Source organism: Myotis myotis, unplaced genomic scaffold (assembly GCF_014108235.1).
Source record: "Myotis myotis isolate mMyoMyo1 unplaced genomic scaffold, mMyoMyo1.p scaffold_m19_p_1, whole genome shotgun sequence".
NCBI classification, from domain to species: domain Eukaryota; kingdom Metazoa; phylum Chordata; class Mammalia; order Chiroptera; family Vespertilionidae; genus Myotis; species Myotis myotis.
In genome coordinates this window covers 219,596,491-219,610,202 of record NW_023416313.1, presented here as the reverse complement: position 1 = coordinate 219,610,202, position 13,712 = coordinate 219,596,491, and the positions used below count along the sequence as shown (strand labels likewise).

At 60.2% G+C, this 13,712-nt stretch overlaps 1 protein-coding gene across 3 annotated transcripts; it reads left to right on the top strand.

Annotated features, from left to right (window-relative positions):
- Nucleotides 1-3,061: 3,061 nt before the first annotated feature.
- DLK1 (delta like non-canonical Notch ligand 1) lies at nucleotides 3,062-13,455 on the top strand. 3 transcript variants are annotated; one of them, XM_036316877.1, is made up of 6 exons: nucleotides 3,062-3,306; nucleotides 4,502-4,565; nucleotides 5,035-5,165; nucleotides 7,909-8,050; nucleotides 9,799-10,078; nucleotides 10,304-13,455. In XM_036316877.1, exons 1-6 carry the CDS (start codon nucleotides 3,240-3,242, stop codon nucleotides 10,541-10,543), a joined length of 924 nt encoding a protein of 307 aa, XP_036172770.1. In that variant the 5' UTR covers nucleotides 3,062-3,239; the 3' UTR covers nucleotides 10,544-13,455. The 3 variants fall into 3 exon arrangements, with proteins under 3 accessions (XP_036172770.1, XP_036172760.1, XP_036172752.1); XM_036316867.1 differs by having other exon boundaries at nucleotides 10,298-13,455; XM_036316859.1 differs by having other exon boundaries at nucleotides 9,799-13,455.
- The last annotated feature ends 257 nt before the right edge of the window (nucleotides 13,456-13,712 follow it).

Below are 13,712 nucleotides of genomic sequence, written 5' to 3'. Positions count from 1 at the left end.
ACCTGTGTAGACCACCTGCCAAGCTATGCAGTGTGGAGGGTGGGGGCTACCTGCTCCTCCTGGGGTCCCAGAGGTTTGTACTTTGGAGCAGAGAGGAAAGGAGGGGAGGGGAGGGGAGGGGAAGTGAGCGGTGGGGAGGGGAGGGGAGTGGGGAGGGCACAGATAGAGCAGCATCTGTCTGTCCTGACTCCTCCAGCCCTGCACTCCCCAGCCCCCAGGGTCTGCTTGCAAACAGCAGACGGTGCTGACTTCTCCCCAAGGGACCCCATTGGCATTTTCATGCTTTCTGTGCAGCCTTGAAGCCTGTGACAATCACGAACCTCTCCTCCCCACCGCCGCTGAGCTACCCCTTCTCTTGTCTGCTCGCTGAAAAGAAACCTCTGGTCTCCTGAATTTACAAACGCTTTATTGACACCAGAGCAAAGCCACAGAAAGCTGCAGGCTCCCAGGTCCCGCAGGGCGGAGGCCCCCCGTCCCAGGGCAGCCCGGTAGGGGGCTCGAGGAGAGGCCCTCCGAAAGCCCCGCCCCTCCTCCAGCTCCCTGCAGCCGCCTGGGCGGAGGCTGGTGGCAGCTGTTGGAAGAAGGGCAGGAAGGGGCCAGGCCTTGTAAGTACAGTGGTTTTCTACTCCCAAGAACCCCAGTTCCCTTTGGGGACAACGGTGGCTTCCCTGTTTCTAGGCAAGGAAACTGGGCTCTGAGGGGCAGTGACTGGCCCAGGGCCCTCAGCAGTCAGGGGATGGAGCTGGGGTGAGCAAGCAGGTGCCAGCCAGCCAAGGGAATGCCCTTTCCAGCCGAGCCTGTGGCATTTGGACACCACTGACCAGGCCTCCTTCCCTTTCCAAAACTGGGGAAGACGGTGGTGAGAAAGCAGGGGTCCTGGTGGAGGTGCACTGATGGCCTCTGGAGCCCCCCTTGGTGCTCGGTGCAGCCCACACCACACTCATGACTAGAACTGAAAGGGGGGGGGGGGGCGGCGCTTGCCCAGGGCTGCGGAGCCTGAGGTCCCTCGCCCCTCCTTAGCTTCTGGCTGAGACCCAGCCTTCTGGAGCTGCCCGCTGAACTGGGTAGGATAATTTTGGAGGCTGAGGTCAGGGTCCCCTGAGGGAAGAGAGGTGGGGGGGCGGGGATAGTGGGGAAGCTACGGCCATCTCTGTGCAGTGGACAGGTGGGCCTCGAGGCCTGGGCCTCCGGCCACTCTCACTGAGCCAGGGGCCTTGGGCAAAACACTTTCCATCTCTGGACTCAGTTTCTTCCCTTGAGAAGGGGCCATGGGAGTTGGGAATAACAGAAAGGCAGGGGCATGCAGTGGGTACCCCAGTGCCCCCCCCCCTGCTTTCTGGGTCTTCAGCAGAGAATACCAGGGAAGGGGCACCTTCTCCAAGGGGGTGAGGGCTTCCCTCCAGCTTCTGGAAAGCCAACCAAGAAATAGCCAGAGTCTCCACCCCAGTTCAGACATAGGGCCTTAGGACCCGGTGCTGGGGGCTCACCTGGACCTGACTCCCCACCCCGTGGATCCTCAGGTCAGCAAGTGTGTCCTCAAACCTTCCAGGTCCTGGGGAGATGGCTGGAAGGCCAAGGCCCCACCCCAAGGTTCAAAGTGACAAAGATCCCCGCCCCCCCCCCCCCCCCATCAGCAATGTGGGAAAGGGGAGGCCAAGACGCAGGGGAGGGTGTGACCTGAGTGAGCACCGCACCTGGATCTGTATGTAAATGAACCTATGCAAATGCAGGGTACACAAAGGACCCCTGAAGATCCTGACCTCCTACACACCTCCAATCCCCTTCCTCCCGCCCCCACTGCAGCTCCAAGACTGCCCTGAACCTCCCACATCCCCACAGGGAGCAGGAGGCTGCCCTGCCGAGGGTCAGGCTGAAGGCCCAGGCCGGCTTTCCCCAGGAGCTCTTTGCAGAAGGAAGGTCTGTGGTGGGGTCCCAACCCCCCAGCCCAAGCCCCTAAAGGCCCTCTCCGAGTCCCCCCCACCCTGCTTCCGGGGGCCTGGAACGTGTGCTGGGTGCCTGGTTTGTATCTGTGTGTGGGAGAAGAGCAACCGTGTGAGCTTGCCCACACACGTCACTGGGAGCAAAGATTGGTGTGAGCGTGTGCGCTGGGTGACTGTGTAAGTGTGTTTAGGTGAGTGTGTAACCAAGAGCCAGTGGATGGTAAGTTCTGGGGCCTGGGTGTTGTGTGTTTGTGAATATCAGATGTGTGGCTGTGCAAGTGTGTGAAATCTGCTTCGTCACGACTAGGGCCCTGACCGAGGCCCTGACTGCGTATGCAGGTGTGTGTGTGGGGCGGGGGGGTGCAGGTAATTGAACATGTGCTCGGCGTCTGCATGTTTACAAGGGGCTCGCATGTTCAGGTGTGCACGTGGCTCGGAACGTGCCTCCGTGTGGACGGCCGGGCCCAGGGTTTCATAACCGTATGTGCGCGGGCCTCTCTGCGTGCCCATGACTGGGCATGTGGCACTCCCCGCTGTTTCCATAACGGGCACTTGTGTCGCGGCGTGAGTGTGAGGTAGGCTGTGTCTGGGTTGCAGTGGGTGTCTGCGTTTCCCCGCGTCTTTGTGGTCAGGGGTCTGAGGGCTCGTCACGAGGGTTTTTCTAGGTGCGTAGTTCATCTGTAGCGTGTGCGTGTGTTTTTCTGGCCGTGCGCACCCTGGCCTGCGTGCTCGGGACCTTGGCGATGTGAGTGTTTTGGTGACGGGGTGCGTGTGTCTGTATTCGGAGCGCGTCCGAGCGCCGTCCTGGGGGCTGCGGCGGACCCCGGCCGCTCCTCGGACTTGTGCCCAGCGGCCCGGCGGTGCGCGCCTCTGCGCCGTCCTGTGTGGGGAACGTGTGCTCCACGCGCACGGGGTACCTGTGCCCGTCTAGCCAAGAGTGCGCCTCGTGCGCGAGCGGGTTTCCGGGACGCGGCAGAGGTGGGGGGCGGCCCCGGGAGGGGCGGGGGGTCACCGGGACTGGCCGGCGCCGGCCCCGTGCGCGCGGAGGCGGGGGCGGGGGGCGGGGGCCGCGGGGGGGCGGGGGGGCGACGGTACGAAAAGGGCGGTGCGCGCGGCAGCGGCGGCAGCTCGGCGGCGGCGGCATTGGAGAGCGCAACGCGGAGCCGGGTGCAGCCCTGGCTTTCCCCTCACAGCGCTCCCGCGCCCCCTTTCGCATCCGCAACCAGAAGCCCAGTGCGGCGCCCGGACCCGGACCCGCGCCCGCGCCTCTCCCGGGACCGCGACCCCGGCCGCCCCGCGATGACCGCGACCGCAGCCCTCCAGCGCGTCCTGCTGCTCCTGCTGGCCTTCGGCCACCATGCCCATGGTGAGTGCCCCCGGCGGCTCGGCTCGCGCCCCCTCTGGGGAAGCCTGCGACGCCCCCCGGCCGCCCAGTGCCCTGCACGCCCCGTCCCATGCGCCCGAATTCCCGCCCGTCCCGCCTAACCCTAAGCCCCCGCGCGGTACCTGCCTCGCCCTCTCCGCTCCCCTTGCGCGCCAAGCCCGGCCCTGGGGGTCCCGGGGGGGGGGGGGGGGGGGAGGTGTGGGACCCCAGCCTCTTCCCGCCTCACAAAAGTGGTGCTCGGAGGGGTGTCGGTGCGCTGAGACAAGAGGTAGGAGAAACGAGGTGATGCTGGGAGACCTGTGAAAAGGCTCTGGGGTGCAACTTTGGGGGTCTTTGTGCGAGCATCGGGGTACAGGTCTGTGGGGGCAGCGGGGGTGACTTTGCCATCACAGCCCCAAATTCCCAACCAGGAGCCTGGCCTGGGCCCTGCTGCGTGGTTTCTCTAGGTGAGGGGATGCGACACTTCTGCCTTCAGCGGCCATCTGCCTCTGACAGCGAGAGTGGCCCCTCCCGCAGGGCCCCCGCCCCACTGCACCGGTGGGCATGAGGGAGGGGGCTGTTTGGAAAGCTGGGGTGCAGGTTGACGTAAATGCACACAGTAGGCGCCTATGAAGACGTCAGAATCTTTAAATAGGGTCAGGATTGATTGCAGTCAAGCTCTGCAAAGCTGTGGCGCAGTTTTTTTTTTTTCCGATGACGAGTGTGGGGCAGGGGAAGTTGGAGGGGACCCTGACTTGGGTTCCTGGCTTCACTGGGATGAACCTTCACAAATATCCAGATGCCTTACCTGGGAGCTGCCAGGTGAACCTGCCTGGCTTTCCCCGGAGATGAATACCTCAAAATCTGCTCCCCCTCCAGCCCACTTAGCAAAACTGAGGGTTTGCCTGAGTGCCCAGGGGTCAAAGCCTGTCCACCCACCTCCCCCTTCCCCAGTTTCAGGGCTTGAGGTCTCACACTTTGTTTGGAGGGAAATGAGATGTCTGACCTGCTGGTGAGAATAAAGCAACGGTCTGTGGTCACTCCTTAAGCAGGAACATGGTAGAGAGCTTTTCCTGGGTGGGTTGATGGGAAGGACCTACTGTGTGCCAGGCCGGTAGGACCACAGAAGGTGTGTGCTCCCTTGCTGTGGCCTTTGGGGCCTGGTGAGATGAATGGTGTCACCTTTCTTGTGCCTCAGGAGCTGAATGCTTCCCGCCCTGTAACCGCCACTATGGATTCTGCACCGAGGACAATGTTTGCAGGTAATGGAGTGCTCCCCCTGAGGCACCTTGTGGGGGGCTAGGGCAGAATCCAGGGAGTCATGGTGTCAGGCAGAAAAAAAGGGGGTAAGGGGCTTGGCCACTAGGCTGCAAAAAAACAGCTTTGTCACCATCACCCCCGCAGGAAACGTGTGCGATGACGCAGAAACCTGGGGGGGGGGGGGACGGCAGGGGGTGGGGCACAGCCATAGCTCCTGATGATGACACACCTCTGCGGGCCACTGCAGCAAAACGCAGCACACAGCACGCTCTGGCCTCCCAGGGCCCCTCTGTCTGCTCCTCAGACGGCCCCTCTGCTGAAGCTTTTCCATTCAGGTGACTGGTGTTTGCTTCCTGGGACCCTCTGGCCTGGCACTGTGCAAAGACCCCTAAGGCCCTTGTACGCAGAAAGCAGCCCCGCTCCCATGTCACCCCTGCCCATCCTCAAATGTACTCTCCCCGCCCCCTGCAGGTGCCACCCTGGCTGGCAGGGACCCCAGTGTAACGAATGCATGCCCTTTCCTGGCTGTGTTCACGGATTCTGCGACGAACCCTGGCAGTGCACTTGCAACGAAGGCTGGGACGGGCACTACTGCGACATAGGTGGGCACTCCCCCTGCCCTCCCCCACCCTCACCCCTGTCCTCCCCCTCCCACCTTATTCTAATGCACCTGATGCCCTGTGTGGTAATGCCCTGTGAACACACTTCCCCATGGATGGTGGCAGGAGCCTCCTCACAGGTAAGGGACGTGATTTTGCTCCCTCTGCACCCTGTACCCAGAGGATGCCCTGGGGTGGAGTGTCGGGGGGCTGCCTGTGGAGTAAACACTCCCAAAGTAAGCACACACCACACAGAGCTGAGCGGGTGGGGACCACAAGCCTGCCCCGGTCACTGAAGCTTGGGGAGTAGGAAGGACAGGGGTGTGTGTGACGCAGCAAGAAAACTCCAACAGGTCCGCACTGGAGACTGCTATGAAGAGCTGCCGAAAGCAAGCAAGCAAACAGGGGAGGGGCGGGGACCAGCGCTGAGGGGTGGGCAGCAGAGGCTGAGGCCGGCCCGGGGTCAGGGCTGGGGGCTGGGACAGAAGAACTAAGGTGGAGGGGGGCCTGGGCAAGGCTGAGAAGAGGTTAAAGGATGGATTGGTGTTATCTATTGATTTCATTAATTTATGCAATCTTTGTCCTCCATTACCCCGAGCGATGGAGAGTTGGCTGCGTTTTCAGGCCGCACATGTTCCTCTGAGATCGTTCTCATTGGGCAAAACCTGCCTGGAAACCTGGGCAGAAGGAAGTCCTGGAGAAAACTCCCGCAGCCTAGGCAGGGCCTCGGTCCCCTGGTGCCCAACGTTAGCAGAGACTAATAGGGAAACTGAGGCTCAGAGAAGCCAAAGGGTTTGCTCAGGATTCATTCTCACCTGGGCCTTTTCTAATGCCCTCCCTTAAGGGAAACGGAAGAGCAGCTAGTTTTCAAAATCAAGCACCCCCCCACCCATGTCTTGGGTCCTTGAAGCTCCCCCCCACCCCCCACCGCTATGGCGCAGTTTTATCAGCAGCTGACTCATGCAGGCCTGCAGCTCTGCTGCCCCTCCCACCGCGCCCTCGCAGGAGCTCTAACTGGGGACCAGAGGATCCCAGAGACATCACCATCTAGGATTAGGCATTCAGCCTGGAGCCCACCCAGTTGGGTATCTGAGCCCGGGACTCCCCACGGGGTTTCCAGACCAAGGTCCCCTCCTCCCTGGGTTGACAGGCCCTCAGCTTAGGACGCTGGGTCCAGGGGAAGCGGCCTCCCGGGTAATGGAGGGCCCTCTCCCTTTTCCCTTTTCCCCTGGTCTTTCAGGCTGTCACTGTCACGGTCAGTCAGTCGCAGGCAGCGCAGCTGCTGCCCCTGCCCCTGCCCCTGCGTAGGCCCGGCTCCCCTCCCCCACGGGCAGCCTGCTCCTTGGGCAAAGGTGGGCTCGGCCTCTGCTCAGGAGGCTTGACACTGAGGGGACAGGAGTAGGTAGGGTCGTCACCGCCCTTCAGCCTATATTTCAGGCTCCCAGGTGGCCGCCGAGCCCTGAGCAGAGGCCGAGGAAGGAGCTGGCCGCCAGGCTCACGGGCTCAGGCTGTGCTGGCGCCCTCCCTCCCTAATGATAAATCCTCTTTATGTTGCCTCGCTCCCAGCTGGGCTCCCAGGAACGCCTGGTGGGCTCGGGATAGGCCATCAGCATGGCGTCCAGGCCTTTCTCTATTGATTGCTTGCCATCTCCCCTCCGCCAGGGAGCGGTCTTTGTAACAGAGGGGGAATCTGTCCATGTGTAGACCCCTCCCCACCATCTGCCTTAACTAACTCGCTGTGTCTCTGGCTTTCTATTTGGTAGAAAATCAAAGCTAAAAAAAAGGTCCCTCGGAGACCCACCAGCGAGAGCCCCTCCTTTTATACTTGGAGAAAGTGAGGCACGGATCGGGGAGGGAGGGGTTGACCTCCGCAGCTGGCGGGAGGTGGGCACAGGACGGCCCCTCCCAGGCAGGCGGGGGTCTGGGGGCCGCACTGTCTGAGAGCCCCTGACCCGGGCCCCTTTGTTCGGCGCGTCCTGGGCTCGCTGAGCCGGGATAATGAAGTGTGCGTGACGGGAGGTGTCGAAAGGCGGTGGGAACGTACCCGTGTTCATGGAAACGCACGCTGACGGGAGAGGGCTCGATAGTTCTCATCTTGCTGCCTTCAAAAGAGCCAGCCTTTTAATCTTGGGCCCCCTTAGTTCAGAACCTGCACGCAGAGACCACCTGGAGGAGGAGGCAGGGCTGGGCTAAATCACATCTCCATTTCCCCCCTGCCCCTGGGGATGGGCTGGCACAAAGGGCCTCTGGTGTTTCTAACGGTTGGGCTGTACTAGTCCCCCAAGTGGCAGCCACCCCCCAAAAAAAACACACACACAAAAAAACCACGAAGAGTTGGGTGTGCAAAGCTGCCTGGAGGAGGCAGGCATGGGGAGCTCAGTGCACTTTTAGGGGAGGAAGGTGTCTGTCATGAAGGTGATGATGCTGGACTGAGGGGTGACTTGGTTCCCCAGAAAAGGGGAGAGGTGATCTGGGTGGAGTGGCAGGGAGCAGCTGTGACTTTCTGTCCCCGTGACCGAACACAAGGGCCCTCCTTCAGCTCCCTAAGCTGTTCAGGAATATTTTTTTTTGGGGGGGGTCACTACACCTCTTCCTCAGGACCCCACTCAGTGACCGTTGGCAGTGGCCACAGGCGGAGACATGGAGGCAGCCTAGCTGGGGTCCCTCTCTCGACCAGTTGGAGGTGTGTCTTCCTGCCTCTGTCCCCCCTCCCCTCCCTGGTCTGATGTTCTCTCCCCTCCCCCAGACATGCGGGCTTGCACCTCGAACCCCTGCGCTAACAACGGCACGTGCACCACCATGCAGAAGGGCCACTACCAGTGCACCTGTGCCCCTGGCTTCTCGGGAGAGAACTGCCAGAAGAAGGACGGGCCCTGCGAGGTCAACGGGTAAATATTCCTCCCGTTACCTGGGCTCTGATGAATGCGGCCTCTGATTCCCCTTCTCGCCCCTAAAGCCCCTTTCAGCCTCAGCCAGTGAGACCTGGCGCCTGACAAAAGACCAGCAAGTCTGCAGCCCCGTGGGGGGCCGCCCTCCATCAGAGGAAGTGTCATTTCCATAATTTCTTCAAATGATCCCGAAGGCGATTTCATATTCCCCTGCCCTCCCCGGGTCCCGTGTGTGAATGACAGTAGATTGGGATGGAGCTCGGAGCTTGGAGCTGCATAATTTTCTACAGGCGACTGGTGGGGTGGGGTGGGGGGAGAGATCAGTTCCGCAGGGCCCCAGGCTGTTTTTGTGAAACCCACACACCTACTTTAGGGGGTGGTTTTAGGGGCTGGGCAGCTCTGCAGGTGGGTTTGCTGGGGGTGTCTCAGGAGGAGGCTGCCTGGCTGAGGGGGGAGGGGAGGGGGCTGTGGGCCAGCACAGGGAGGGGCGGGGGCGGGATGGGGAGGACAAGCCATAAGGGCCAGGGGCTGGGGTCCACCTCTCAGCTACCCTGAGTGGGGAGGGAGCCCTGGGATCCTGGGCAGTGGGCACCGAGGCAGAATGGCCACTGGTCGGTCCTGTGCCTCCCTGAGCAGGGTTCCCCACAGCCCCCCCTCTGGCCCTTATGTGCATAGCTGCACGGAGGGGGCTAAAAGGGAGGCTAGGAGAGATCTTGACACCAGCGAGAATTCCACCTGGGACCCCTAGCCCCTGGCCCAGGGGCTGCCCTGCCACACCAGCGCCTCCTGCCCTGGCATTGCAGGGTGGTGTGGAGGACGCGGACTGGCTGGTGCCACAAGCAGGCACATGTGAGGCGTGGAAAGATCAGGACTCCGAGGGCAGGGGCGACATCGCACACCGTGCCGGCTTATCGGAGAGAAGGGAACATTCAGAGCCAGCCCTTTAAAATATTTTGCTTTTCTCTCTAACAAAATCCAGCCCGGGGTCCTTGAAATTCCTTCAGAGCCCTGCTCCTATGCCGCCCTCCTCCTAGGGGCGACGCGGCTTTCTCGCGCCCACCCCCCCTTTCTTCCCTGGAGTTTCGGCATTTATCAGATGACAAAGGGCCCGCTCCTTTAGAAGCACTTACGTTAAATGCTCCGTGCGCTCCGCTTGGAGCAAACAGCTTCGGTCTGCAAGCTGCACTTGGGTGAATGAGCCACTATTAACCAGCGGCAGGGGCGCAAAGACAGACCGCGTATTTCTTTCACTCGGAGGGTCCCCAAGGGTTTCTGCACAATGGGCTGCAGGCTCGCTCCGCTGAAAATAAAAGTAAAAATAATAATGGGGTGGTGATGGGGGGTGGGGGAGACCGTCAGGGACGTCCCGTGTGGCTCGGCGTTGGGGGCGTAGGGACCAAGCTAGAGGAGGGGGCTCCCTCCAGCCCTGCCTTATCACTAACTTTGCCTCTCTCAGCCTCAGTTTCCCCCACCAGTCCAGGGACTCACTGGCAGACCTCTGGTAGGAGAGATGGGCATCCGGGAGGTCGGTGTGCTCCAGGTGGGGGTGAGGGGCACGACCCACCCAGTGGGCGGCTGCCTCGGACACCAGAGGCCCTGGTAGGCAGGGGTCCCAGTGCCCGCCGCCTCCCCAGCACCCCTGGCTGGCATCACTCACTCCCCTCCTGTGTTCTGAGCATTTGCCCGCAGCACCACTGTCCCAGCCCACCCCCCAGGGGACCTTTGCCTTGTCCCCTTCTGTATTGCAGTTCCCCCTGCCAGCACGGCGGCTCCTGCGTGGACGATGATGGCCAGGCCTCGTATGCCTCCTGCCTGTGCCCCCCTGGCTTCTCGGGCAATTTTTGCGAGATCGTGGTCAACAGCTGTACCTCCAACCCGTGCGAGAACCAAGGCACCTGCACCGACATTGGGGGCGACTTCCGCTGCCGCTGCCCCCCTGGCTTCGTGGACAAAACCTGCAGTCGCTCCGTGACCAACTGTGCCTCCGAACCGTGCCTGAACGGGGGCACCTGCCTGCAGCACTCCCAGGTGAGGTTCGAGTGTCGGTGCCGGCCCCAGTTCACAGGTCCCCTCTGCGGCAAGAAGCGCGCGGCGAGCTCCCAGCAGGGCACCCGTGTGCCCAACGGGCCCGGGCTGGCCTACCGCGTGACCCCCGGGGTGCACGAGCTGCCCGTGGGGCAGCCCGAGCACCACATCCTAAAGGTGGCCATGAGGGAGGTCAAAAAGGACACCCCGCTCCTCTCCGAGGGCCAGGCCATCTGCTTCACCATCCTGGGCGTGCTGACCGGTCTGGTGGTGCTGGGCACCCTGAGCATCGTCTTCCTCAACAAGTGTGAGGCCTGGATTGCCAACCTGCGCTACAACCGCATGCTGAACAAGAAGAAGAAGCTGCTGCTGCGCTACAACAGCGGGGAGGACATGGCCGTCAACATCATCTTCCCCGACAAGATCGACATGACCACCTTCAAGGAGGCTAGCGACGAGGAGATCTAAGCAGAGATCTAGGCAGAGCCCCCACTATTCTACCCCGCCCCCTCCATCCTCGGGGTCCCCGCAGAGCTCACCTGATGCGGTCGCTTCTAACCTCGGTGGGCGAATTTGCTCGCTCTCGTGTCAGACCCGGTGAACGCGCTACGCTTCGCTGTGTTATTCTTTGTGCCTCTACTGTGTGACCAATGCAATGCGCTCAATGCAATGATGAAGGCCACCCTCCCCCCTCTTTCCCCATGCATGATTAAGAATAAGAATAAGAATTTAATCTTTAAACGAGTAAGATAAGTAGCATGTCGTTCTAAACTTTAAATTTTAGCATAAAATAAAAAAAGACAAAAAAAAAACAAGGCAACTGGACCAGGACTCGGTGTGTCGACGTCCCTCCCCGAGGGGCCTCGGCCACAGGGTCCTTGTAACGTATTCTTGCATGACCAACCACTGTGACCTGGGCTAAGACCCCTTTCGTTCGTTAATTCTCACACGCCACATCCGACTCGCACTCACTTCAAGTTCAACATCGCAGTCCTTAGATCTTTGTGATGGAGTTGAGGATTTTGCAGAGTGCAGCGGCCATGTGTCAGGCAGAGAGAAAACCCCGGGTTGGCTGCTGGGGGGCCGGGACCTCGTCCCAGCCCTGCCACTAACTCGCTGCGTCACCCTTAGCGAGCCCACCATTTCGCCCCTCGTGAGGGAGGGGCTTGACCCCAGTGACCATCAAGGTCCTCTCTTGTCTAAAACTCTGAATTAGGAACGATGGGGGATGAACCAAAACAGCTTCCGACCCTCCCGTGAGGATCGCGTGGAGACTCGGTCCCATCCCCGGGTCCGCATGTTTTGGTCTATTCCGATGCCCACTTGGCGTCCTGAAATCACCCCTAAGTGCAGTTTTCAAAGTGGGGAGCCTCCTGGCTCGCTTTCCATTTGGGAACGATTAGCCGCTTTGAGTCACAATACGTCGCCTTGGAGTTGCCTCTCGGGCAACCCCCACCCACCAAAATCTCCAATACTCTACGCCCCTTCCCCCTGTAGATTAGCCATATTTCTTAAAATGGAAATGCAGGTGAACCGCAAGTGCCCCTGGCGAAGTCTGAGCAGCAACACGGCCCTCCCCTAGGTGTTCGCAGGGGTTAGTGGAACCTGTCCCTGGTGGGGCGTTTTCTCGTTCTGTGGCCGAAGGAGTACCAGGCCTGGCCTACGTGGCTAAGCAGTTCATTTGTGTTGCCGAGTTAGTAACGCTCAGATCCTGAAAGACCTAGCCAGTTTCTGAATCATGAACTTGACTTTTTTAAGAAGAGCATCTATTTTTGTTGGGGGGAAAAAAAATGGAGATGGGACAGAGTTCTGTCTAGCTCCCCAGCTCTTCGGGTTGGGCAGCTAAACAGTCCTTGGGTACCAGACAGGACTATTTTGCTTCTTAAGTTATTTGGGTAGGAATCAATACTCTGAGCTTTGTTGAGTATTACTGACGTGTTTACCTTGCTTCAAGTCATCATCACCTTCATCATGGTCATTCAGATCACCACATGCGTCACCGTCATCACTCAACCATCAACCTTGTCACCCCCACCCACTCAACCACCACCAAGTCCCTTGTCATTCTGGTTCCAAGCCTGTCATTTTCCCCTAAACCTGATGTCCCACTCCCAGTTCCTCCTCATCCTAGCCCCAAAATGCCACCCTGGTCACCTCATCCCTGACAGGCGATGTCACCCCAAACTCCCATCACCTTCCCCGTCAAACCCCTCCCCATTTTAAACCTGCCCTTCCTCTCCTGCCTCCCCACAGTTCTCCCTCAACCCCAAACCCTGTTACCACCGCCAAGGCCCCTCCCACCCCTGGGCTCCTGTTGCTGCGCTCCTGCCCCTCCCCTCCCTCACCCTCATCCCCTGGCTTCCAGGCCTCTCATCTCTGATAACCCCTCCCCCCAGTCCTTCCTTCTCCCCACAAGTCATTTGAGTCAACATCTCATTTTAAGTGTGTCTTAAAAACTTTAAAAAGACAAAAAACAGAACGGTTGGCATGTGTCGGGTGGGTGTCCAGCACCCGCCTGGCCTCTCTCACGTGAGACCTTGATCGAGTCAACTACCGGTTCTGATCCCAGATTCCCCAAACTTGAAATTCTGAGATTGGATGACATGATCAAATTCTATGCGCCCCCTTTTCGATCTCCAGGCTGTGGAGAGCAGCCTTGTCCCCCGGTGACAAGGAAGAGACGTCCCGCCATTTATCCTTGACCCACTCCTCATCGGTCCACCCATCCATCCACCATTCATTCAATCAGGAAGCATTTCCAAGCACCTGCCGAGTGCCAGGCAGCGTGCAGGGAGCTGCAGGTCCCGCAGGGTGAGGGGCAGTCTTGGGAGGGCAGGGGACACCCAGGTGTCCCCAGGAAGCCAAGCGCAGTGCAGGTAACATGCCGTGGGAGCATTGGAGGGTCCTCAACAGACGCCTCCCTGAGAACCTGACCATCTCACTTCCCACGTGACAAAGTCTCTCTTACCAGCACCTGATGTGGCCGCCCCGCCCAAATTCCACAGTGCCCAGCTCACCCGTCCCGTCCCGCGAGATCAGAACAGGGTTAGTGCCTCGCCTCGGTCTTCACGCCCCGCAGAAACGGCGCCTACCCTCCTTGGTGGGGGCGCCCGGTTCTGCTGAGAGTGTCGGGACTTCGGCTGCCCACCGCACCTCGGTGTGTGTGGGGTCGTGTGTAGTTTACGTAAACACAAGGGGAAGCTTTAAGATGCTGTCAGCGACATGACCACCAATTCGGCCCCAAAACTGAGAGAGGAGTAGGCGTGATTATCTTCTTGTAACCCCAACAACGTGGAAAATGTCAATGGCACTCTTTGGCTTTCCCATCTACTCGCCCAGACGTGCAAAAAAGTTTGTTTATTAAACAATAAACAAAACCCAAGGGCTACTCATGTTTCTGTGGTGTGTGTGTGCTGTGTGCGTCGGCTACCCTTCTCCCTTCCCTGGGCCGGGGGCCCTGCTCTGGCCCCATCCAGCCCTTCGCACGTGGGGAGGAGGCCAAGGCTAAGGGCGAGCCCACCCACCCTTCTGGACCACACTCCGAGTGTTTGCAGACGGGAATTTCCTGCCCCCCTCCAGGGCCCTCACAGCCTCTTCCCTGTGTCTTGGTGGCCATTTGTGGGTGGTGTGGGTGATG